This window comes from Pan troglodytes, chromosome 9 (assembly GCF_028858775.2).
Source record: "Pan troglodytes isolate AG18354 chromosome 9, NHGRI_mPanTro3-v2.0_pri, whole genome shotgun sequence".
NCBI classification, from domain to species: domain Eukaryota; kingdom Metazoa; phylum Chordata; class Mammalia; order Primates; family Hominidae; genus Pan; species Pan troglodytes.
In genome coordinates, this window is record NC_072407.2 from 116,500,286 (window position 1) to 116,524,392 (window position 24,107).

The 24,107-nt window shown below is 36.9% G+C and overlaps 1 protein-coding gene across 3 annotated transcripts in view; it reads right to left on the reverse strand.

Moving 5' to 3' along the window:
* Positions 1-20,349, reverse strand: part of NXPE1 (neurexophilin and PC-esterase domain family member 1) — a 34,950-nt gene extending 14,601 nt beyond the window's left edge. Inside the window, exons 1-4 of one of the 3 annotated variants that reach the window (XM_016922027.3) lie at positions 19,635-20,329; positions 18,799-18,827; positions 17,331-17,389; positions 17,051-17,159 (exon numbers count right to left, since the gene is read on the reverse strand). In XM_016922027.3, the coding sequence (XP_016777516.2) occupies positions 17,051-17,149 (99 nt within the window). In that variant the 5' untranslated portion in view covers positions 17,150-17,159; positions 17,331-17,389; positions 18,799-18,827; positions 19,635-20,329. Of the gene's footprint in view, positions 1-17,050; positions 17,160-17,330; positions 17,390-18,798; positions 18,828-19,634 lie in introns of all 3 variants that reach the window. The other 2 variants (XM_063784540.1, XM_063784541.1) reach the window with 2 other exon arrangements.
* Between the last annotated feature and the right edge of the window lie 3,758 nt (positions 20,350-24,107).

Sequence of the window (24,107 nt, forward strand, 5' to 3'; positions counted from 1 at the left end):
TGTCCCTATCTGACAGCTTTGAAGAGAGTAGTGGTTCTCCCAGCAAGGAGCTTGAGATCTGAGAATGGGCAGACTGCCTCCTCAAGTGGGTCCCTGACCCCCAAGTAGCCTAACTGGGAGGCACCCCCCAGTAGGGGCAGACTGACACCTCACACGGCCGGGTACTCCTCTGAGACAAAACTTCCAGAGGAACAATCAGGCAGCAGCATTTGCGGTTCACCAATATCCGCTGTTCTGCGGCCACCGCTGCTGATACCCAGGCAAACAAGGTCTGGAGTGGACCTCCAGTAAACTCCAACAGACCTGCAGCTGAGGGTTCTGACTGTTAGAAGGAAAACTAACAAACAGAAAGGACATCCACACCCAAAACCCATCTGTACATCACCATCATCAAAGACCAAAGGTAGATAAAACCACAAAGATGGGGAAAAAACAGAGCAGAAAAACGGGAAACTCTAAAAATCAGAGTGCCTCTTCTCCTCCAAAGGAACGCAGCTCCTCACCAGCAACAGAACAAAGCTGGACGGAGAATGACTTTGACAAGTTGAGAGAGGAAGGGTTCAGAAGATCAAACTACTCTGAGCTAAAGGAGGAAGTTCGAACCAATGGCAAAGAAGTTAAACACTTTGAAAAAAAATTAGACAAATGGATAACTAGAATAATCAATGCAGAGAAGTCCTTAAAGGACCTGATGGAGCTGAAAACCACAGCACGAGAGCTACGTGACGAATGCACAAGCCTCAGTAACCGATGTGATCAACTGGAAGAAAGGGTATCAGCAATGGAAGACGAAATGAATGAAATGAAGCGTGAGGAGAAGTTTGGAGAAAAAAAAATAAAAAGAAACAAAGCCTCCAAGAAATATGGGACTATGTGAAAAGACCAAATCTACGTCTAATTGGTGTACCTGAAAGTGACGAGGAGAATGGAACCAAGTTGGAAAACACTCTGCAGGATATTATCCAGGAGAACTTCCCCAATCTAGCAAGGCAGGCCAACATTCAAATTCAGGAAATACAGAGAACACCACAAAGATACTCCTAGAGAAGAGCAACTCCAAGACACATAATTGTCAAATTCACCAAAGTTGAAATGAAGGAAAAAATGTTAAGGGCAGCCAGAGAGAAAGGTCGGGTTACCCACAAAGGGAAGCCCATCAGACTAACAGTGGATCTCTCGGCAGAAACCCTACAAGCCAGAAGAGAGTGGGGGCCAATATTCAACATTCTTAAAGAAAAGAATTTTCAACCCAGAATTTCATATCCAGCCAAACTAAGCTTCATAAGTGAAGGAGAAATACAATACTTTACAGACAAGCAAATGCTGAGAGATTTTGTCACCACCAGGCCTGCCCTAAAAGAGCTCCCGAAGGAAGCACTAAACATGGAAAGGAACAACTGGTATCAGCCACTGCAAAAACAAGCCAAATTGTAAAGAATATCAAGGCTAGGAAGAAACTGCATCAACTAATGAGCAAAATAACCAGGTAACATCATAATGACAGGATCAAATTCACACATAACAATACTAACCGTAAATGTAAATGGGCTAAATGCTCCCATTAAAAGGCACAGACTGGCAAATTGGATAAAGAATCAAGACCCATCAGTGTGCTGTATTCAGGAAACCTATCTCACGTGCAGAGACATACATAGGCTCAAAATAAAGGGATGGAGGAAGATCTACCAAGCAGATGGAAAACAAAAAAAGGCAGGGGTTGCAATCCTAGTCTCGGATAAAACAGACTTTAAACCAACAAAGATCAAAAGAGACAAAGAAGGCCATTACATAATGGTAAAGGGATCAATTCAACAAGAAGAACTAACTATCCTAAATATATATGCACCCAATACAGGAGCACCCAGATTCATAAAGCAAGTGCTTAGTGACCTACAAAGAGACTTAGACTCCCACACAATGATAATGGGAGACTTTAACACCCCACTGTCAACATTAGACAGATCAACGAGACAGAAAGTTAACAACGATATACAGGAATTGAACTCAGCTCTGCACCAAGTGGACCTAATAGACATCTACAGAACTCTCCACCCCAAATCAACAGAATATACATTCTTTTCAGCACCATGACAAACCTATTCCAAAATTGACCACATAGTTGGAAGTAAAGCACTGCTCAGCAAATGTAAAAGAACAGAAATTATAACAAACTGTCTCTCAGACCACAGTGCAATCAAACTAGAACTCAGGATTAAGAAACTCACTCAAAACCACTCAACTACATGGAAACTGAACAACCTGCTCCTGAATGACTACTGGGTACATAACGAAATGAAGGCAGAAATAAAGATGTTGTTTGAAACCAGTGAGAACAAAGACACAACATACCAGAATCTCTGGGACACATTCAAAGCAGTGTGTAGAGGGAAATTTATAGCACTAAATGCCCATAAGAGAAAGCAGGAAAGATCAAAAATTGACACCCTAACATCACAATTAAAAGAACTAGAGAAGCAAGAGCAAACACATTCAAAAGCTAGCAGAAGGCAAGAAATAACTAAGATCAGAGCAGAACTGAAGGAAATAGAGACAAAAAACCCTTCAAAAAAATCAATGAATCCAGGAGCTGGTTTTTTGAAAAGATCAACAAAATTGATAGACCGCTAGCAAGACTAATATAGAAGAAAAGAGAGAAGAATCAAATAGTCGCAATAAAAAATGACAAAGGGGATATCACCACTCATCCCACAGAAATACAAACTACCATCAGAGAATATTATAATCACCTGTATGCAAATAAACTAGAAAATCTAGAAGAAATGGATAAATTCCTTGACACATACACCCTCCCAAGACTAAACCAGGAAGAAGTTGAATCTCTGAATAGACCAATAACAGGCTCTGAAATTGAGACAATAATTAATAGCTTACCAACCAAAAAAAGTCCAGGACCAGATGGATTCACAGCCGAATTCTACCAGAGGTACAAGGAGGAGCTGGTACCATTCCATCTGAAACTATTCCAATCAATAGAAAAAGAGGGAATCCTCCCTAACTCATTTTATGAGGCCAGCATCATCCTGATACCAAAGCCTGGCAGAGACACAACAAAAAAAGAGAATTTTAGACCAATATCCCTGATGAACATTGAAGCAAAAATCCTCAATAAAATACTGGCAAACCGAATCCAGCAACACATCAAAAAGCTTATCCACCATGATCAAATGGGCTTCAATCCTGGGATGCGAGGCTGGTTCAACATACGCAAATCAATAAACATAATCCAGCATATAAACAGGACCAAAGACAAAAACCACATGATTATCTCAATAGATGCAGAAAGGGTCTTTGACAAAATTCAACAACCCTTCATGCTAAAAACTCTCAATAAACTAGGTATTGATGGGACATATCTCAAAATAATAAGAGCTATCTATGACAACCCCACAGCCAATATCATACTGAATGGACAAAAACTGGGAGCATTCTCTTTGAAAACTGGCAAAAGACAGGGATGCTCTCTCTCATCACTCCTATTCAACATAGTGTTGGAAGTTCTGTCCAGGAAAATGAGGCAGGAGAAGGGGATAAAGGGCATTCAATTAGGAAAAGAGGAAGTCAAATTGTCCCTGTTTGCAGATGACATGATTGTATATCTAGAAAACTCCATCGTCTCAGCCCAAAATCTCCTCAAGCTGATAAGCAACTTCAGCAAAGTCTCAGGATACAAAATCAATGTGCAAAAATCACAAGCATTCTTATACACCAATAACAGACAAACAGAGAGCCAAATCATGAGTGAACTCCCATTCACAATTGCTTCAAAGAGAATAAAATACCTAGGAATCCAACTTACAAGGGATGTGAAGGACCTCTTCAAGGAGAACTACAAACCACTGCCCAATGAAATAAAAGAGTATACAAACAAATGGAAGAACATTCCATGCTCATGGGTAGGAAGAATCAATATCATGAAAATGGCCATACTGCCCAAGGTGATTTATAGATTCAATGCCATCCCCATCAAGCTACCAATGACTTTCTTCACAGAATTGGAAAAAACTACTTTAAAGTTCATATGGAATCAAAAAGCTCACATTCCCAAGTCAATCCTAAGCCAAAAGAACAAAGCTGGAGGCATCACGCTACCTGACTTCAAACTATACTACAAGGCTACAGTAACCAAAACAGCATGGTACTGATACCAAAACAGAGATACAGACCAATGGAACAGAACAGAGCCCTCAGAAATAATGCCGCATATCTACAATTATCTGATCTTTGAGAAACCTGAGAAAAAGAAGAAATCGGGAAAAGATTCCCTATTTAATAAATGGTGCTGGGAAAATTGGCTAGCCATATGTAGAAAGCTGAAACTGGATGCCTTCCTTACAGCTTATACAAAAATTAATTCAAGATGGATTAAAGACTTAAATGTTAGACCTAAAACCATAAAAACCCTAGATGAAAACCTAGGCAATACCATTCAGGACATAGGCATGGGCAAGGACTTCATGTCTAAAACACCAAAAGCAATGGCAACAAAAGCCAAAATTGACAAATGGGATCTAATTAAACTAAAGAGCTTCTGCACAGCAAAAGAAACCACCATCAGAGTGAACAGGCAGCCTACAGAATGGGAGAAAATTTTTGCAACCTACTCATCTGATGAAGGGCTAATATCCAGAATCTACAATGAACTCAAACAAATTTATAAGAAAAAAACAAACAACCAGTTAGAAGGGTGATCATTAAAAAGTCAGGAAACAACAGGTGCTGGAGAGGATGTGGAGAAATAGGAACACTTTTACACTGTTGGTGGGACTGTAAACTAGTTCAACCATTGTGGAAGTCAGTGTGGTGATTCCTCAGGGATCTAGAACTAGAAATACCATTTGACCCAGCCATCCCATTACTGGGTATATACCCAAAGGATTATAAATCATGCTGCTATAAAGACACATGCACACGCATGTTTACTGAGGCACTATTCACAATAGCAAAGACTTGGAACCAACCCAAATGTCCAACAATGATAGACTGGATTAAGAAAATGTGGCACATATACACATGGAATACTATGCAGCCATAAAAATTGATGAGTTCATGTCCTTTTTAGGGACATGGATGAAGCTGGAAACTATCATTCTGAGCAAACTATCGCAAGGACAAAAAACCAAATACCTCATGTTCTCACTCATAGGTGGGAATTGAACAATGAGAACACATGGACACAATAAGGGGAACATTACACACCGGGGACTGTTGTGGGGTCGGGGGAGGGGGGAGGGATAGCATTAGGAGATATACCTATTGCTAAATGATGAGTTAATGGGTGCAGCACACCAACATGGCACATGTATACATATGTAACAAACCTGCACATTGTGCACATGTACCCTAAAACTTTATTATAATAATAATAATAATAATAATAATAATAAAAAGAAAATACAATTGAAGAAGCTCTGTCCTTAATGGAGGTATTTTGAAAACTCTTTTAAGGATTTTTTTAAAGGTCTGAATGAATGGAAAGATTTAACACTTTGAAATGTGGTAAGGCTTAATATGATAAAGTTGTTAATTCTCTCTCAAAAAAATTAAAAATTTTCTGTATTTCTAATTAAATTCTTAAGGTGGGAGGTGGAATCTGATTAACTGATTCTAAAATTTTAGGGAATATAATCATCTATAAATAGGAACTATTTAAAAAATACTAGCCCTAGTGTAAATTATTGAAATAAAATAGAATTGTAAAGTGCAAAATCAGTCAAATAAACCAGTCAAAAGAAGTAGATACCTTAGAAGCAGACTTGAAGTTTATTATAGGTTAATGGTAACATCAGAAATCAGAAAATTATATTTAGTAAATTGTATCAAGAAAATAGTTTCACTATATTGAAAAAAACCCAAAGATTCCTATCACACAATACATACTAAAGGTCCAAATGCATTAAAGACCTTAATACGAGTATTGTAACTAAAAGTTCAATATAAAGAAATTTATAATTTCCTTATGACCTCACATCAGTAAGTATTTCTTAAATAAGACCTCCAAAGCGATTCTCCTGCCTCAGCCGCCTGAATAGCTGGGATTACAGATGCCTGCCATCATGCCCGACTAATTTTTTCTATTTTTAGTAGAGATGGGGTTTCACCATGTTGGCCAGGCTGGCCTCAAACTCCTGACCTCAAGTGATCTGCCTGCCTCGGCCTCCCAAAGTGCTGGGATTACGGTGTGAGCCACCATGCCCGGGCGATAAATCCAATTTGTTTAGGAGACTGGATAAGTTAAACTTTGTATAGTCATAGAATGAAATACATGCAATTCTCAGACATCATGAACTACATTTGCATATAGCAATATGATTAGATTACAAAAAGCAATTTTGAATGAAAAAATAAAGTATGTAAATTAAAATAAATACAAACACTAACTTATAACTATATATCTTCCTAGTCCACATATATACATAAATACATGTATTGAATAAGAATTGAAACACTGAGAAATAACTAGTATGGAATGGGTGCGTATGGGAAAAGAGGAAGGAGAGTATGGCTGGGAAATAATTTTTTTTTAAGTATAACAAAAGAATTCTGTTTCAATATGACCAAGTAACTTGTGACTCTCTTTCAGATCGCAATGTTCAACTCTGAACGAAATGCCAAAAACGAGTACCTGAAGGCTAAAGACAGTGAACAAAAGCAGGCAAGTTTTGGTGGGAAGATGAAACTTGGAAGAAGGTGCCATTAAGAAGAGGTAAGTTTCCTGTTTTTGATGTGTTAGCCTGAGGGCAGTCCACTAACAGAGTAGCTAAAACACAATAGAAAGCCATCTTTTTTTTTTATTTTTGTTTTTTGGCTTGAACAACCTGAGAGCAGAGTCTGCAGCAGCACAGTCACTGGAAGGAGGGGGAAATCCCAGAACAGAGACAGAGAAGGTCATGCCGCAATTTCTGAGTATAAACTTTGCTTAGATCTCTAGCTGACCCCTGAGGCACACCTATGGGGTAGACACAAAGCAATCTGCAGCTAGTCAGAACTCAGCTGAGATGTGATTTACTTATAACCACAGGTTGGGTCAGTTTGCAGTTTGAGTTGAATCAAGTTAATTGATTGCCCGCCACAGCAAAAACATCGACACTATTCTGAGGAGTAAAACGGAATCCGTGGTTTCCACAACATAACAGTCACAATTCAAAATTACTCAGCATAGGAGGAACCAGAAAAAGGCAGTCCTTTGCAAAAGATAAGACAATTAATGGAAGCCAACCCTGAGATAACATAGATGTTGGCCTGATCAGACAAGGACTATGAAACAGCTATTATAACTATGCTCTATGAGGTAAAAGAAAATATGTTGTAATGAATGGAAAGATAAGAAATCTCAGCAAGGATGGAGAAATATTTAGAAATGTCGATGAAAAGAGTCAAACTCTGTAAAATATTTGAATAGATTTATTCTGAGCCAAATATGAGCGACCATGACACGTGACATAGCCATCAGGAGGTCCTGAGAACATGTGCCCAAGGTGGTTGGGGTTCAGCTTGGTTATATGCATTTTGGGGAGGCATGAGACATCAATCAAATACATTTGAAAAATACATTGGTTTGTTCCAGAAAGGCAGGACAATTTGAAGTGGGGGGGATGGTGCTTCCAGGCTATAGGTAAATTTAATCATTTCTGGTTGACAATTGGTTGAGTTTGTATAAAGACCTGAGATTAATAGAAGAATTTGAGCAAGATAAAAAATCAGAGCTTAGTCCTCAGAAAGAACCAAACAAATTTTACAGAAGAACCAAACAATATCTGAGATAAAAATATATCTCTTAATTCACTATGCTAAACTGCCTCCCTGCTTCTCAATGTTTATCTGTTAGATCAAGTTTATGTTTATCAATTGTGTTTAGACCTTATCTCCATTTACTAAGTTAAGGTCTTTTTGATTTATAAGTTTCTGAAAGAGGCATAATAGAAATTCCCACTATGGCTGTGGCTATATCAATTTTAGCTTGTAATTCTGACTGTTCCCACTTTTGTATGTTGAGATTTTTTGCTAGGGCCATTCACATTTATGATTATTATATCTGCTTTGTAAATTGTTCCTTATGTAGCATCTCACTTTATCCTTATTTATGTCTTTTCTTAAATTCTATTTTGTTTACTTTTTAACATCAATATTTTGTCAAAATTTGTAGAGTAAAATGTTTAAGAAAATCAAGGAAAGAAAATATGAGCCAGAAATTTTATAAGAAGACAAGCTGACCTTTAATTATAAGAGTCACAGGCAAGTTCTAATGAAAACATTAGAATTCAGGGACTATTTTGCCCAGATCATTCCTAAGGAATCTACTAAATAGCATGAACATTAAACAACAAACATAATTGAAAAGTTTGATATGAGGATTTATGGTAAGGATGAATCATATATTTATTTACAGAAATAAGTCTAAATTATGCTTACAAGGAATAGAGAATAGTATGCAATGGTTGTGTGCTCTGACAATGTAGATACAGTACAACTATAAAAAAATTGGTGGGGGAGTGGGGAGAGCTATGAAAAGTAGAATTAGCTTGTCATTTGCCTTATAGTTATTAACTGAAGTAAAAGGACATTACTTCAAATCAGATGTTGAGGAAAAGGGAGAGTTGGGGCAAAAGAGGTTTATAGTTACTTTCAATATTGCTCATTAGAGGGAAGCAATAGTCATTTACCAAGAAAAAAAGTAAAGAAGGGTTATATAATGGATTAAAATAAACATAATCATTAGAACAAAAATATAAACCTCACTAAATCACAGTAAAAAACAAGCAAATAAACTAGACCCTATGAAGACATGAATATATATGATTATAACACTAAACAATATGTCATACTGACACCAAACATATTTACCACATCAATAAATATAAATTAGCTTATCTCACCAATTAAAGTATATTTTCAGGTCAGGTAAAGTGGCTTATGCCTATAATCCCAGCACTTTGGGAGGTTGAGGCAGGAGGATCACTTGAGGCCAGGAGTTTGAGACTAGCCTGGGCAAATATGGCAAGACTGTCTCTACAAAATACATAAAGAAATCACTTTGGGAGGCTGAGGCAGGCGGATCAGTTGAGGTCAGGAGTTTGAGGCCAGCCTGGCCAACATGGTGAAACTCTGTGTTTACTAAAAATACAAAAATTAGTTGGGCATGGTGGCGGGCAGCTGTAATCCCAGCTATTCAGGAGGCTGAGGCAGGAGAATTGCTTGAACCTGGGAGGCAGAGGTTGCAGTGAGCCAAGATTGCACCATTGCATTCCATGCACTCCAGCCTGGGCAACAGAGCAAGACTCTAATTATATATAATTATATATATTATATATTAGCTAGATGTGGTGGTATGTGCCTGTAGCCCCAGCCACTCAGGAGGCTGAGGCAGGAAGATGACTTGAGCCCGGGGAGCCATGTTTGTGCCACTGCACTCCAGCCTGGGGTACAGAGTGAGACCCTGTTTAAAAAAAAAAAAAACTTTTTGGATTGGTTAACAAAGCCAAATCACTGTGGCTTACATAAGAGACATACTTATGGCACAGATTCAGAAAGATTTTTTAACAAAGAAGAATGGTACTTAATAATGAGAGATTAAACACTTCCCCAAGATTGGAACCAGTCAAGAATGTCCTCTTTCACCACTCCTATTCAACAATGTAGTGGAAGTCCTAACTAGTACAATAAAACAAGAAGGAAAAATAAGAGACATACATATTGGAAAGGAAAAAGTAAAGCTGTTTTTATTAACAAATTACATGACTGTCTGCGTAGAATCTACCCAAAGAATCTATAGAAAATTCTTGGAACTACTAAGTAAATATAGCAAGGTTTCAGGACACAAGGTCAATATATAAAATTTAATTGTTTTCCTATATACTAGCAATGAACAATTGGAATTTGAAATTACAAAAAAGAAAACCATTTACAATAGCACCAAAAAAGTGAAGCACTTAAGTATAAATCTAACAAAATATATACAGGATCTGTATGTAGAAAGCTGTGAAACATTAATGGAAGAAATTTTTAAAAATCTAAATAAATGGAGAGAGATTCCATGTTCATGGATTGGACAGACTAAATATTGTTAGGATGTCAGTTCTTCCCAACTTGATTTATTGATTCAATACCATTTCAATAAAAATCCCAGCAATTTTTTTGTAGCAATCAACAAACTGACTGAAATTTTATATGGAAAGGTAAAGGAACCAAAATAACCCAATTCTGAGAAAGAAGAACAAAATGGGAAAAATCTCATTGTCCCACTTCAAGGCTTATTACAAAGCTGCCGTTATCAAGACAATGCAGTGTTGGTGAAAGAATGAACACATTAATCAAGGGAACATAATAGAAAGCCAATAAACAAATGCATACAAATATTATCAACTGATTTTTGACATAGGCACAAAGGCAATTTGATGGAAAAATGAGTCTTTTCAGCAAATAGTGCTGGAACAATTAGACGTTCATACATAAAAAAATGAGCCTAGACACAGACCTCACAATTGACAGAAAAGTTAACTCTAAATGGATCACAGACCTAAATAAATATAAAATCTAAAATTTCTGGAAGAAAAAACACATGAAAATCTGTGTGAACTTGAGCTGTTGATGAGGTTTTAGAAATAATATAAAAAGCACAATCCATGAAAGAAAAACTGATAAGTTAGATTTTATTAAAAATTAAAGCTTCTGCCCTGTGAAAGATACTGTTAAGAGGATGCAGAGATAAGCCATAGAGTGTGAGAATATATTTTAAAAACACTTATCAGGTAAAGGACTTCATCTAGAATATACAAAGAACTCTTAAAACTCAATAATAAGAGAAAACAATTTTAAAATGTGCAAAAGATCTGAATGGACATCTCACCAAAGAAGAGATATGCATTACAACTAAATATATAAAAAAGACACTCAATTTTATTCGTCAGGGAGACAAATTAGAACAGCAATGAAATACTAATACATATCAATTAGAATGGCTAAAATTTTAAAAAAAACCTGACAATACCAGTTGCTGGTGAGAATGTAGAGCAGTAGGATTCTCACTCATTGCTGCTGGGAATCCAAAATGGCACAGCTACTTTGAAAGACACTTTGATAATATCTTATAAAGCTAAACATAGTCTTACCATTCAATATAGCAGTTTTTCTCCTGTATACATATCCAGTTGACTTGAATGCTTATGTCCACACAAATACCTGCACATGAATGTTTATAGCAGCTTTGATCATAGTTGCCCAAAACTGGAAGCAACCAAGAGGTCTTCAGTAGGTGAATATAGATAAACAAATTGTAGTACATTGATACAGTGGGACAATATTTAGCAATAAGAAAAATGAGCTATCAATCCATGCAACAACATAGGTGAATCTTAAATGCATAATGCTAAGAGAAAGAAGCCTATCTGAAAAGGCTATGCACTGTATGACTGCATTACTATGACATTCTGGAAAAAGGTGGTTCTATAGAGATCAAAAACCAATCAATGGTTGCCAGAGATTTGGGGAGGGGAGAAAGTTGAATAGGTGAAGCAGAGGGGGACTTTTTAGGTCAGTGAAATTACTGTGTATGATACTGTTGTGTATACATGAAACTGCAAAAGCTCATTGAGTCTTATAACACAAAGAGTGAATCTTTTTTTTTTTTTTTTTTTTGAGACAGATTCTTGCCCTGTCTCCAGGCTGGAGTGCAGTGGCGTGATCTCAGCTCACTGTAACCTCCGCCTTCCAGGTTCAAGCGATTCTCCTACCTTAGCCTCCCAAGTAGCTGGGACTACAGGGGCACACCACCACGCCCAGCTAATTTTTGTATTTTTTTAATAGAGATGGAATTTCACCACGTTGGCCAGGATGGTCTCAATAGCTTGACTTTGCGATCCACCCACCTCGGCCTCCCAAAGTGCTGGGATTACAGGCATGAGCCACTGCCCCTGGCTGAGTGAATCTTAATGTATGCAAAATAAAAAAATCAATAAGGAGATTGAGGGACTAAAGGGTAGAACACAGTGTTTTAACTGTATTACAAATTTAACTGTATTACAAATGTATGACATAACCTTGCTGGATAAAAGTGCTGACCTAAGCTGCTTTGGAAATTAATAGAGTCTGTAAGGCGAAAGACAAAAAGAACTGCATATAAGCACTGTACTCTCAGTTAACAATTCTGAAACCATTGTATGTGTATGCTGGGAGGTGAACAAATAAGTAAATAAATAGATGACAGATGGTGGGAGCCAGATTCCTCATGATTGATGTGGTAGGTGAAGGCTAGTGTGTGAACCATGTAGTGATAGATGAGAGAAATATCAGTATGAGCCCATGTTTAGCTTAATATAGATTGAAATGGATATTTTACATATAATTATAGATATGCATGTATTACTGGCTAGTATCATACATATATATATTTTTTCTTTTTCTTTTTTTTTTTAGAGATGGGGTTTTGCTATGTTGACCAGACTGGTCCCGAATTCCTGGCCTCAAACGATCCTCCCATCTCACCCTCCCAAAGTGCTAGGATTACAGGCATGGGGCACCATGCCTGGCCAATATTTCTGAGCACTGTCTTCTGAGAGGGCCTAGAAGCAAAGACACCCCAATAGTAACAAACAGAGCCAGTGTCTAGATCTTTGTTTCCAATACCATTCTCCAATGAAAGGAATCAGGGCTCCTTGGATAAACGGCTGATTCTAGGGCTGGGGCAGGGAATATACAAGATGAGCCTAAAGCATCTTGTAGTGTCGGAAAGCAAGAAATGCTCAAAAGAAGCAAACAAACAAAGGAACACAGGAACCAATGGAAAGAGCTCTCAATGGCCAAAGTAGAACAATTTGAGTAACAAAATAATGTACTGTTGGATTATGTCCCAAAGTATGAAATAAATATCTATGAATTCACACTGATGTAAGTGAATGATTGAATAAACAAATATGTAAGGGATGATAGACAAATCTCTTGTACAGAAGAATTCCAGATAATGTATGCAGATTCTCCCCACTTAAGGAGATGGAACAGAACTGCCCAATCCTTAAGTGTGGAATTGACCTAGTGACCTCTTTTGAAAGAGTACAGTAAAGAGCAGGGTGGGGCAGAAGGAAGAGTAATCTTACTGTGGAGAAACCTGATGAACATCAGCTCAGCCAGGTGATCAAGATTAACATCATCAGTGATGTCATATTGACGGCATGCATCCTTGATGTGATGTGATGAGTGGAAGACCACTTAGCTCTGTGATCTTCCTTCCCTAAACCCATGAATTCTGTTTAACCATGAGAAAAATAACAGACAAACTAACATGGAAGGACAGTTTACAAAATACCAGACCACTGTTCCTTAAAACTGTCAATGTCATCAAAAACAAGGAAAGTCTAAAGAGAAGTGACAATGAAATATAATGTTGGCTGGGTGCGGTGGCTCACGCCTGTAATCCCAGCACTTTGGGAGGCTGAGGCAGGTTGATCACTTGAGGTTAGGAGTTTGAGACCAGCCTGGCCAACATAGTGAAACGCATCTCTCCCAAAAAATATAAAAATTAGCCGGGTGTGATGGTTCATGTTTGTTATCCCAGCTACTCGGGAGGCTGAGGCAGGAGGATCACTTGAACCTAGGAGGCAGAGGTTGCAGTGAGCCGAGATGGCACTACTGCACTCCAGCCTGGGTGTCAGAGCAAGACTCTGTCTCAAAAAGGAAAAGAAATGATGTAACATGGCACCCTGGATGGGATTGTGGATGAGAAAATGCATATTAGGTAGAAATTAAGGAAATCTGAATAATGTATGGACTTCAAATTGTAAGTATCAGTATGGTTTTATTGGTTGTGGCAAATTATGCTACAATAATGTTGAAATGGAGGATATTGGGTACAGGGTATAGAAGAACTTCCTGTAATATTCTTACAATTTTTCTGTAAACCTGAAACTAACCTAAAGTAAAAAGTTTATTAAATCTTAAGAAAATCAGAGATTGAACAATTAAATACCACATTAAAAAAAAGGGAAAGGAAATCTTGGTATCTGATAAGGTAACATTCATAACCAAAAAAGTATTAAGAGATGAAGCAGGATACCATATATGCAAAAGGATAATTAAAACACAAGCAATGAATATTTATGCACCGAGTACAGAGATACATGCTTAAAGCAGAAAATATAAGAGATTCAAGAATACTTAGAGAAATTCACTTTAAGGATAGCCACATCTAATATGTGACTTATTTATGGCATGCCAAGTGAACAAAGTTAGTAAGGCTATTAAAGAACTAATAACCATAAAGACAGATCGTGTAGATATATACTGAACTCTGAATTCTAATAATAGAGAATATAACTTTAGAGGAACATATGAAACCTTTACAAATATTCTCTATATCTTAGGTCATGAAGAAAACCTCAATAAATGCTAACTGGTAGAAATAATAATAAAGGCAGCATTCTTAAAATGCAGGTATTTAATAGAGATTTATGAAATAAAAACCCCAAATACCATTCCACTCAGAAGTTAAAAATGTTTCTAAACAACTCGTGACTCAAAGAAAAATATAAATAAAATCAATTGGGTATTTTGAAAGTAACTATAATTAATGCATATTATGTTAGAATCTATGAGATACAGCTAAAAGAATTATCAGTTAAGTTTATAGCATTAAGTACCTATGTAAATGAGGAGATAAAACTAAATGAATTAAACACCCAGTTAAAAAGTTAGAAAAAGGAAAACAGAGTAAATCAAAAGAAAGAAAAAGGTAGGAATTGATAGGAAGGTAAAAGCAAAAGTAATGCATTAAAATACAGAAAAATAGTAGAAGAAACAAAAACCTGGGTTTTATTTTGAAAGAATAAAAAATAAAAAAATAGACGAGGCACTAGTGAATCTAATCAATTCGAAAGGAAGAAAACACAAATATGCAAAATTAGACATCTTTGAGGGAAAACCTGAAAAGGGGGAAAAGTTTAAAAGTAACAAGATGATTTTCACAATTTTAAGCAAATACATATGAGAATCTAGATAAAATGGATAACTCAGAAAATACAACCTATCAAAATTGACCTGAGTGACATTAAAAAAATAGAGAATAGTGAAAAAAGTAGCAGAGCACTGCTACTGAATGCACAAAGCCAGGCTGATGGAATTCTACCAAACTTTAAAGATCAGTCAATCCCAATATTACTTAAATAAGTTCAGAGCACTAGAAACAAATAAAAACAAAAAGCTTCCAAATCAGTTCTTATGAAATAAGTGTAAGGTATTTTCCAAAACCTAATATTGTACCAAGAACTTTAGATTTATGAATATTGAGATATACATCTTAAATAAAATATTGGCAAGCAATCCAAATGAACATTACACAAAAATAATACATCATAATTCGGAGAGTTTTATTCCAGGAATACACATTTTGTTCCGTTTTTAATGGAATTCATCACATTAATACAGCTAATGTGAGGAATTACATGATTATCTTCATAAAAGCACAATAGGACTTTGACAAAATTAGTACTGATTCATGTTGAAAAACACAACAAAAAGAAATTTATGGATTTCTTCTACACATAAAATATATACTTTAACTCAAAAGCTTGCATTTTACTTAAGGGAAACACTAAAGGCTTTGTCACCAAAATCAGGAACAAGACAAGGATGCCTACTATCTCATTACATTAAACATTGGGATGGAGGTGTTAGCTAATGCAGTTAGAGAAGAGAAAGCAATTTGAGACACTGGAATTGAAAAGGAAATAAAAATAATCTTTATTTTCAGATGCAATTGTTATTTATCTGAAAAACCCCAAAGTATCAATGGAGAAATGACTACAAATAATAAAAGAATTTAGTAAAATAGTAGGAAATAATATATTAAAAATAGCTTTTGTGTATATAGACAAAAAATAGAAGCTAAAATGGAAGTGACAATCCAATATATGGCAGCAAAATGATAATAAAATACTTAAGTGTACATTTAGCACAAGTGTCCAAGATTTATATGAGGAAAACTCACAAAACACTACTGAAGAAAACAAAATTGAACAAATGTAAAGGAAACCATGTCCTTGGATAGAAAAACTTAACATCATAAGGATGTTGTTTAGTCTTCCAAGGTTAACTTATACATTTAATAAAATCACAATAACAATGTCCTAAATATCTTCTGGGTCAGACAGGCCAGTTAGAAAGTTCACTTGAAAGGATAAGTGAAAGAGAATAGTTACAAAACGTATGGGGAATAGAAAAGCCAAAAGTGTTGGGTGTGGGTGGGATTAGCTCTACTAGATATTAAAACTTACTTGTAAAAATCTTTGTAATTAAAGTAGGATGGTATTGATGCATGAATAAAAAGACAATGTAACAGAATTGAAAATCAGAAATAGACCTCATTATATATACAAATTTAGTATGCTACGGAGGCCGCACTCAACATCAGTGAGGATATAGAATGGAATTTTAAATAAGAAGATTAGGATAATTGGAGAGTCATATGGAAAAAGTTAAATGAGATTGATATCTTACACCTTTCAACAGCGTAAATTCCAAGTGGATCAGATATTTATAGACAATGTAACTATACAAGTAAAAAAATAAGAAAACATGGATGAATACCTGTATAATCTTTGAGTGGGAAAAACTTTCTAACTGTGACTTAACACACAGAAACATGTTATAAGGGAAACAGCACTGCTAAAAAAATAACTTTTGCATGGAAAAGGAAATCATAGACACAATAAAAAGATAAAATGACAAGCTGGATTTACGTGGCCAGATTGAGTGTTTAAATAAGGTATTTACTGATGAGGAAGTTGGTAGCTTTAACAAGGGCCATTTTGGGAGCATGTGCAAGGTCAAATCCTAATTGGAATGGACTGAGGATGAATGGGAAATGAAGAAATAGAGGTTGTTGGTGTCCACAATGCCTCTAAGGAGTTAGGTAGAGAGAGAGAAGATAGGGCAGTAGTTGAGGTGGGGGAGGAGGGGCAGGACTAATGGAGTGGGACTGACTTGAGGCACGTCGCACAGGTGAGGGCTTACTGTGTGATCTGCATCAAAGGTGATTTGCTCCTACCTTTGTGAAGTTCTGAGAAATTATAAAAATCATCCAGGTTACTACTGAAAAAGAGATCAAGATCAGCAGCATTTTTTGAAGCATTGTATTTGAGGACATGACGAATGTCCTAGGAGAGATGACACAAGAGAGGAGTCGTGAGAAGTGAATCTCTCTGTACTCACTCATTATTTTATTTATAACTTGTAATTTGCCTCCAAAATTTTGTTCTCCTTTTGTGAGTCACTCTCTTCTTTCCCTCTGCTAACTAACAACTCATATCCCCAATCCCTTTGTCTACCTATTGGATACTTCTTGTCGAGGTTTCACTCAGGATTGTTGCTTCCTCCTTCCAGGACCCTGAAATGGAAGTCAAAGTCACCTTATAGGTTCTCTTAATGCCCTCTGTATTTTCTTAGTTATAAGACATAACAATTACAATGAGAAGCAGAAAAATTAATTCATCAGCATGTCTTTTGGGGGAAGATTAGGGATAGTGGATGGAACCACAGGAATATGCTCGTATTACAAAACATAATCTGTAAAATGCCTTTAAAGAAAGCCAGTCCTGTTAACTGGGCAGGGAAGTGGGATGGGTAGCTTTTGTTTTGCTGAATGCCAAGTCTGAAATTTGGAAATAGAAACTCCTTCAGGAATGAATTACTCTGCATAATAAAGAAGAGATGATCCAATAAGGCTGGGCACCGTGTGAGGAAGGGGGAAAAAGGAGATAGAAAGAGACGATGAGGGAGAGAGATGGAGAGAGAGAGAAAGAAGCTCCTCCATACCATGCCCATGTTAGTACTGTCATGGAGAACAGAAATAAAATTATATGATTTAAATAGCTTATTTTAGGAAACAAAATGTAAAGCCTTGCCTCTTTGTCCCTTACCAAATCCTCAGTGAAGTCTCAATTGTGTGAAAGCTTTTGTGTGAGTGGATTCGTTTTGTGGAATCCAAAAAGTTTCTATGTTTTGAATCTGGATGCGCAGAGCAATTTAGATACTTCACAGGCAAAATGGAAGTGAGGGAACAAAGGATCAGTTTAGAGTTGGTTAACCTTTGGGAAGTCCAAGATGAAATTATTTTAAATAAGATATAGTACACAGTTGCAACTCATATTGAATCACTACCTTCTGATTGATCTATGACTTCCCAATTACTGAAGCGTGGTGTGGGAGAACTTGTAGAGGTGTTGAGTGTTGAGACCAAATGAATGAATGCAGAAGAGAAGACAAGGGGCAGCTCTAATTTGTGTCACACACTATATTGCAATAGATTATTTACTTTTTAATTTCCAAAAGACTGTCAATTTCTGAAGAATTGGAATATTGTCTATCGCAGCATTCTATGTCCAGTGTCTAGCATGGTGCCTGACAAGCACAATATTTGTTGAATAAATAATTTCAACAGAATCCTGATTTTTAGACCAACTTCAACTTCTGTCCACTGAAATTTCATATTTTCTCGGAATGTACAAAAAGCATGTTCAATAGGGCAAAGAAGAAAAAATCAGTCAAGGGGCTACTCTGACCCCTCCTGCCCCCGAGACTGATCCAGGTTTTCTGACTGTTAAGTGAATTTTGTAAAGTATGAGTTATAATGTCTCATCTGATTCATTTTTCCTTGCCTAGAAAGTAGTGCATATGGATATGTTTCAGCAGCATTGAAAAAAAAGTATGATTGCTATTGCACTTTTATAAATCTTAGATTCTCAATCTCCTTTTCATAGATCTTTAAACTTATTCTGTAAAATACTGGGTACTTACCCAATAGGTGTCAGGTAGCACAGAATGCACTGAAAATAAGGAGAAGCAGCAAAATGAATGAAATAAACATTTATGTTGGATTAGAATACAGTAGTAGAAATACCAAATTCTTGTTTATCTCTGAAGAAACCTTGTTCTTCTAAGCTCCTGAGTCTTTGCCCAAGCTGTGCTGCCTGAAATTCTTATTATCTCCTCCCTCACTGCACCAACACTGCTCAATCTCCACCATGCTTCCTGGTAAACTTGGAAAATTCCTATTCATTGTTTGGGTTTGAGCTTTAATGCCAACTGTTCTTTCCTCAATAGTTTTCATTGATAATTTATTCCTTTGTGCTCTTATAGTCTCATATGCGTACCTTTGTAATAATATGTGCTATACTGTTGTATCTCCTTATGTGTCTGTGCCTTCATTAGACTGATGGACATTCTAGAGGAGATTCCCTCGGAGAGTCCCTCATTCGAGAGGAGAATCACCTCAGGCTGAATCTACCTATCTTGGATTGCTGATATGTCACAAGATCCCAGTCCTGACAACCAAGCAGTTCTGTGGTTCATATCCCTGGTCTGACATTTCCACTGATGCACTACCAACTTTGGTTAGAGTTGGCTCCTTTGAGAGTGGCCAGAGAGCTTCTTTGTCAGATGGAATTTTACTGATGGCAGAGTTTTGGAAATTTATTAACCCCATCCTCTATACCATGCTTATTTTTGCATCTATTTTCTACTTGCAACCCTTAATCAAGATCACATTTGTCTAAGCCATAAGTAACTGCAAATCAGACTTCTTAGAATCCTATGGCCAGATAATCTCATTTATCCCAAAATCAATGTCTCACCTAGATTCTACTCCTTAGCTTGAGCTCTGCATATCCCAGTGTCTTTAAGATGCCTCCATTTGGAAATCCTCACTGGTAGAGGTGAGCTGAACCTAGCCTTTGCTGGCTTATGAAAGCCTATTCATGCACATTTCTTTCCAACTGCTCATTCAGTGACATCATCTTGGTAGCTTGAAATAGGCCATGATGGGTACATTTGGATCGTGGAAATCATCAAAGGCTATAAACAGGATTTTTGTTTTTGTTTTCTGGGAGAGCAGGTTTGTCAGTATACCCCTGCTCATAGGAATCTCAAAGTCAACTTGTCCAATTGCAATGTTTTTTCTTCTTCCAAATGTCTTCTACTTTTTGTTCTCCCCATCTTTGTGAATGGTATCCCAAATCAGAAACTTGGCCACTGTCTGACTCACTTGTCTCCTCTCCTTATGCTTCTATATGGTCATCCTCAGACAGGATTGAATCAATGTACAGAGCCCGCTAGTTGTCTCTTTCATCAGCTGTAATAGAAACTTGTAGCTGGACATGTGTTAGCCGAGATACACAACCTTTCCTGGCCTCTGTTGTATTTGACTGTGGCCAGGACACTGAGTTCTCTGATATGTAAGCAGAGGCCATGTGTGCCATACCTCCTCCAGGTTCTCTTTCCTCTTCCTACTTGTGTAAACGAGAGGGGGCAGCAGCCTAGCTTAGACCACAGAGGTGATGACAATATTCCAGAACAGGGGGTTCTTAAACATTCTTTGTGACATGGGCCCTTTGATAATCAGTCCTATGACCTCTTTTCCAAATACATAAAATAAAATGTATAGAATTATAACAAAAGCCAACTATACTGAGGTATAGTTATCAACATTTTAAATAAACTAATTTGTTATATAGTCAAATAGCATTTTTTAATTAACACGCTAAATAACAAAATTTAGCAACCAGGTCTTATATTTACAGTAATTTCAAGGCAATAATAATTATGAGTGATATTTCAAGATTCTTTATTAACAGTACTGTGATATGAAAATAATCTGTGACTTCAAGTTGCTAAGCCACAGGCATTGCTAATACTACCGTGATTTGTTGTCATAATTCATAATTGAAGAGATTGCTAAACTTTATTTAGAAGCTAGTGAAAATAAAGATGTAATTTTTTTCCCATTCAGGTTCACAGGCCTCCTAAATTCTGTGCATGGGCCCATTTGTGGGCCTGCCAACCCTAGAATAAGACCACTGGCAGGGGATAGCAGAGCTTGATGTTTACCTTCCTGGATGACCTCAAGGTGCATACCCTAACTAGATAGTTACATGAGACATAAATCCCTATCTTGTTTTCTTGTTTAAGTCATTGCATTTTGGGAGTCTTTTCTTTTTTTTTCATGGCAGTCCAGCCTGTCTACATCTACCTATTAAGTATCTCTTCAATTTGTGGTTCTTTTTTTTGTCATTACTGTTGCTGTCTGGTATAGGTATTTCTGGGGCATTAACTGGGAATTGTTTCAGTTTTGTTTTTACAGCATTACTGAGGTATAATTTACATTCAATAAGAATACATGGTTTTTTTTTTTTGAGATGGAGTCTTGCTCTGTTGCCCAGGCTGGAGTACAGTGGTGAGATCTCAGCTCACTGCAACCTCCACCTCCCGTGTTCAAGTGATTCCCCTGCCTCAGCCTCCTGAGTAGCTGGGACTACAACAGGTGTGTGCCACCATGCCCGGCTGATTTTTTATATTTTAGTAGAGACAGAGTCTCACCATGTTGGCCAGGATGGTCTCGATTTTCTGACCTTGTGATCTGCCTGCCTTGGCCTCCCAAAGTGCTGGGATTACAGGCGTGAGCCACCACACCCGGCCAAGAATACATGCATTTTAAGTGCACTGTTTTATGAATGTTGGCAAATGTAGACACCTGTGTACCCATCACAATCAATAAGTAGAATATTACCACCACTCCAAAGTTCCATTTCCTTGTCAATTTTGTCCTCCTCCTGTGCATGCCCCGCTGCCCATGCCTAACGTGTTTCTGGCCCCGGATAATCACAGATTTAGTTTTTGGCACTACAGATGAGATTTGTTTTTCTAGAGTTTCACATAAATGGAATAATGTAGAATGTACTCTTTTGTGTCTGGCTTCTTAGACTTATGATTATGTTCTTGAAGATTCATCAAGGTTGCATTTATCAGTAGTTTGTTCCTTTTCATTATTGAGGAATATCTCATAACATCTGTTCCTCATTTGATAAATATTTGGGTTGTTTCAAGATTGGGGCTATTGTGAATAGAGCTGCTCTGAATATTCATATATTGTTCTCTATATGGACAAATGTTTTAATTTCTTTTTGGTAAGTACCTAAGGGTGGAATGACAGGGCCATATGGTAAGTAAATGTTTAACTTTTGACAAATCTACAAAAAGCCTACTGGAATTTATTGCTCTTAATCTGTAGGTAAATTTGGGGAGAATTGCTCTAGTAACAATATTGAGTTTTCCAATTCATGAAAACAGTTTATACCTCTCAGTTTGAATTTATGGAGAGTTGGTTTTATTTACTTTAAGGTGGGTCTTGAAAAGCCTGGGCTTTTTACACCACGTTCCTCCCTTTTACTGGAACTCAAAACCTACAAACTCTGTTTCCTCCTTCAGTGAGCAACAGATTAAATCTCTACTTATTCAGCTGTTGTTCTGTGCTACACTTTGTGGAGTCTCCCTTGGATACACAGAGCTCAGGGATCAGTCAAAGATTTGAGAGTAGATTTCAGGGTTTTTTCTTCTAAGGCCTTTCTCCTGGAATTTCCTTGGTCAATTGCCTTGAACTCCATCCTGTGACATCTCCAGGCTGCAAGTCTGCAGTTTTCTGCTTGAATTCAAGTTGCTTTGCACAGTACACACTGAGGTATATTGTCAGGATAAGAGCCCTTAAAGCTGGCTTCCATGCAGCATGATTCCCTACTTTTAAGTGTCAAATTCCCTCCAGTTTCTGCCAGTTTTTGGCCTTTTTCTAGTGCTTTCATATCATTTTTTAAAATATATTTTTTCCAGAGTTTAATACTGTTCTATGAGAAATATTAGTCTCATCTAAGCCACTCTGCCATTTTTTTGCAGCTAGAACTTCCTAGTCCATTTATATTTCATATTATCATTGATATATCTATGTAATTTTATCTTACTATTTGGTTTTTATTTGTCCCACCTTCTTTATTTCTATTCCATTTTCTCCCTTTTTGACTTTTTTTTTTTTTTTGAGACAGAGTCTCACTCTGTTGCCCAAGTTGGAGTGCAGTGGCACTATCTTGGCTCACTGCAACCTCTGTCTCCTGGGTTCAAGCGATTATAGTGCCTCAGCCTCCTGAGTAGCTGAGATTACAGGCGTGAGCCACCACACCTGGCCAATTTTTTGTAGTTTTAGTAGAGACGGGGTTTCACCGTGTTGGCCAGGCTGGTCTCGAATTCCTGACCTCAAGTAATCTGCGTGCCTCAGCCTCCCAAAGTTCTGGGATTACAGGCATGAGCTACCGTGCCTGGCCCCCTTTTTGACCTCTTGTGTATTAATCAAAAATTCTAAAATTATTCTATTTCCATTCTCATTTAGCTTGTTATAAAAACTACTTTAATAATTTCTACTCTATTTTGGAAATTTCAATATGCATCTTTGACTTAATGAAGTCTAATATAAATTGGTACTTCTACTAATTATTAGGAAATGAGGGACCTTAGAAAACTGTACTCCATTTACATTTAACTCTTTCACATTTTCTTGCTATAGTCAGGCATTTCAGTTCTAGAAATATTTATTTTATTTCTTTTAGAGATGGAAAAGAAATATGCTGCCTAGGTTGGACTGGAACTCCTGGGCTCAAGTGATCCTCCTACCTTAGCCTCCCATGTAGCTGGGACTGTAGGCACTCACCACTGACTGGTTTAATTCTAGGAATATTTAAAACACCACAATATATTATATATAATACACACACACACATATATATATATATATATATAATCCTTGTTCATTTAGATTTGTACATTTAGTTTCCTTCTTTTTCATTCTTCTTTGCCGTTCTTTACTGTCATTTGGGAGAATTTATCTTCTGCTTCAAGAACTATCTTTAATATTCTGTAAGACATCTTCTAGTGACAAATTCTCAAGTTTACATTTTAAAAAATCTTATTTTGCTTTCATTTTGAGGGTTACTTTTGTGGGCTATACAATTCTAGATTGACAAGTGTTATTTATTTATTTTTGTTTTTGGTGGTTAGAGTATCAGCACTTTGAATATGTTACCTCATTTTCCTTCTATTTCCCTAACTGCCCTTTGTTCCTCTCTTGCTTTCTCTCTAGAATCTAGATCTCTCAACCCCTCACTGCCCCAGTTGCTCTCTGATGCTTAACAGATCAAATATAACATTCTCTAGCTTTTCTAGTTGCTCTCAAAAGGAGACTATAAGCAAGTCTACTATTTTGGGAAACATAAATTTTATTTATAATTATA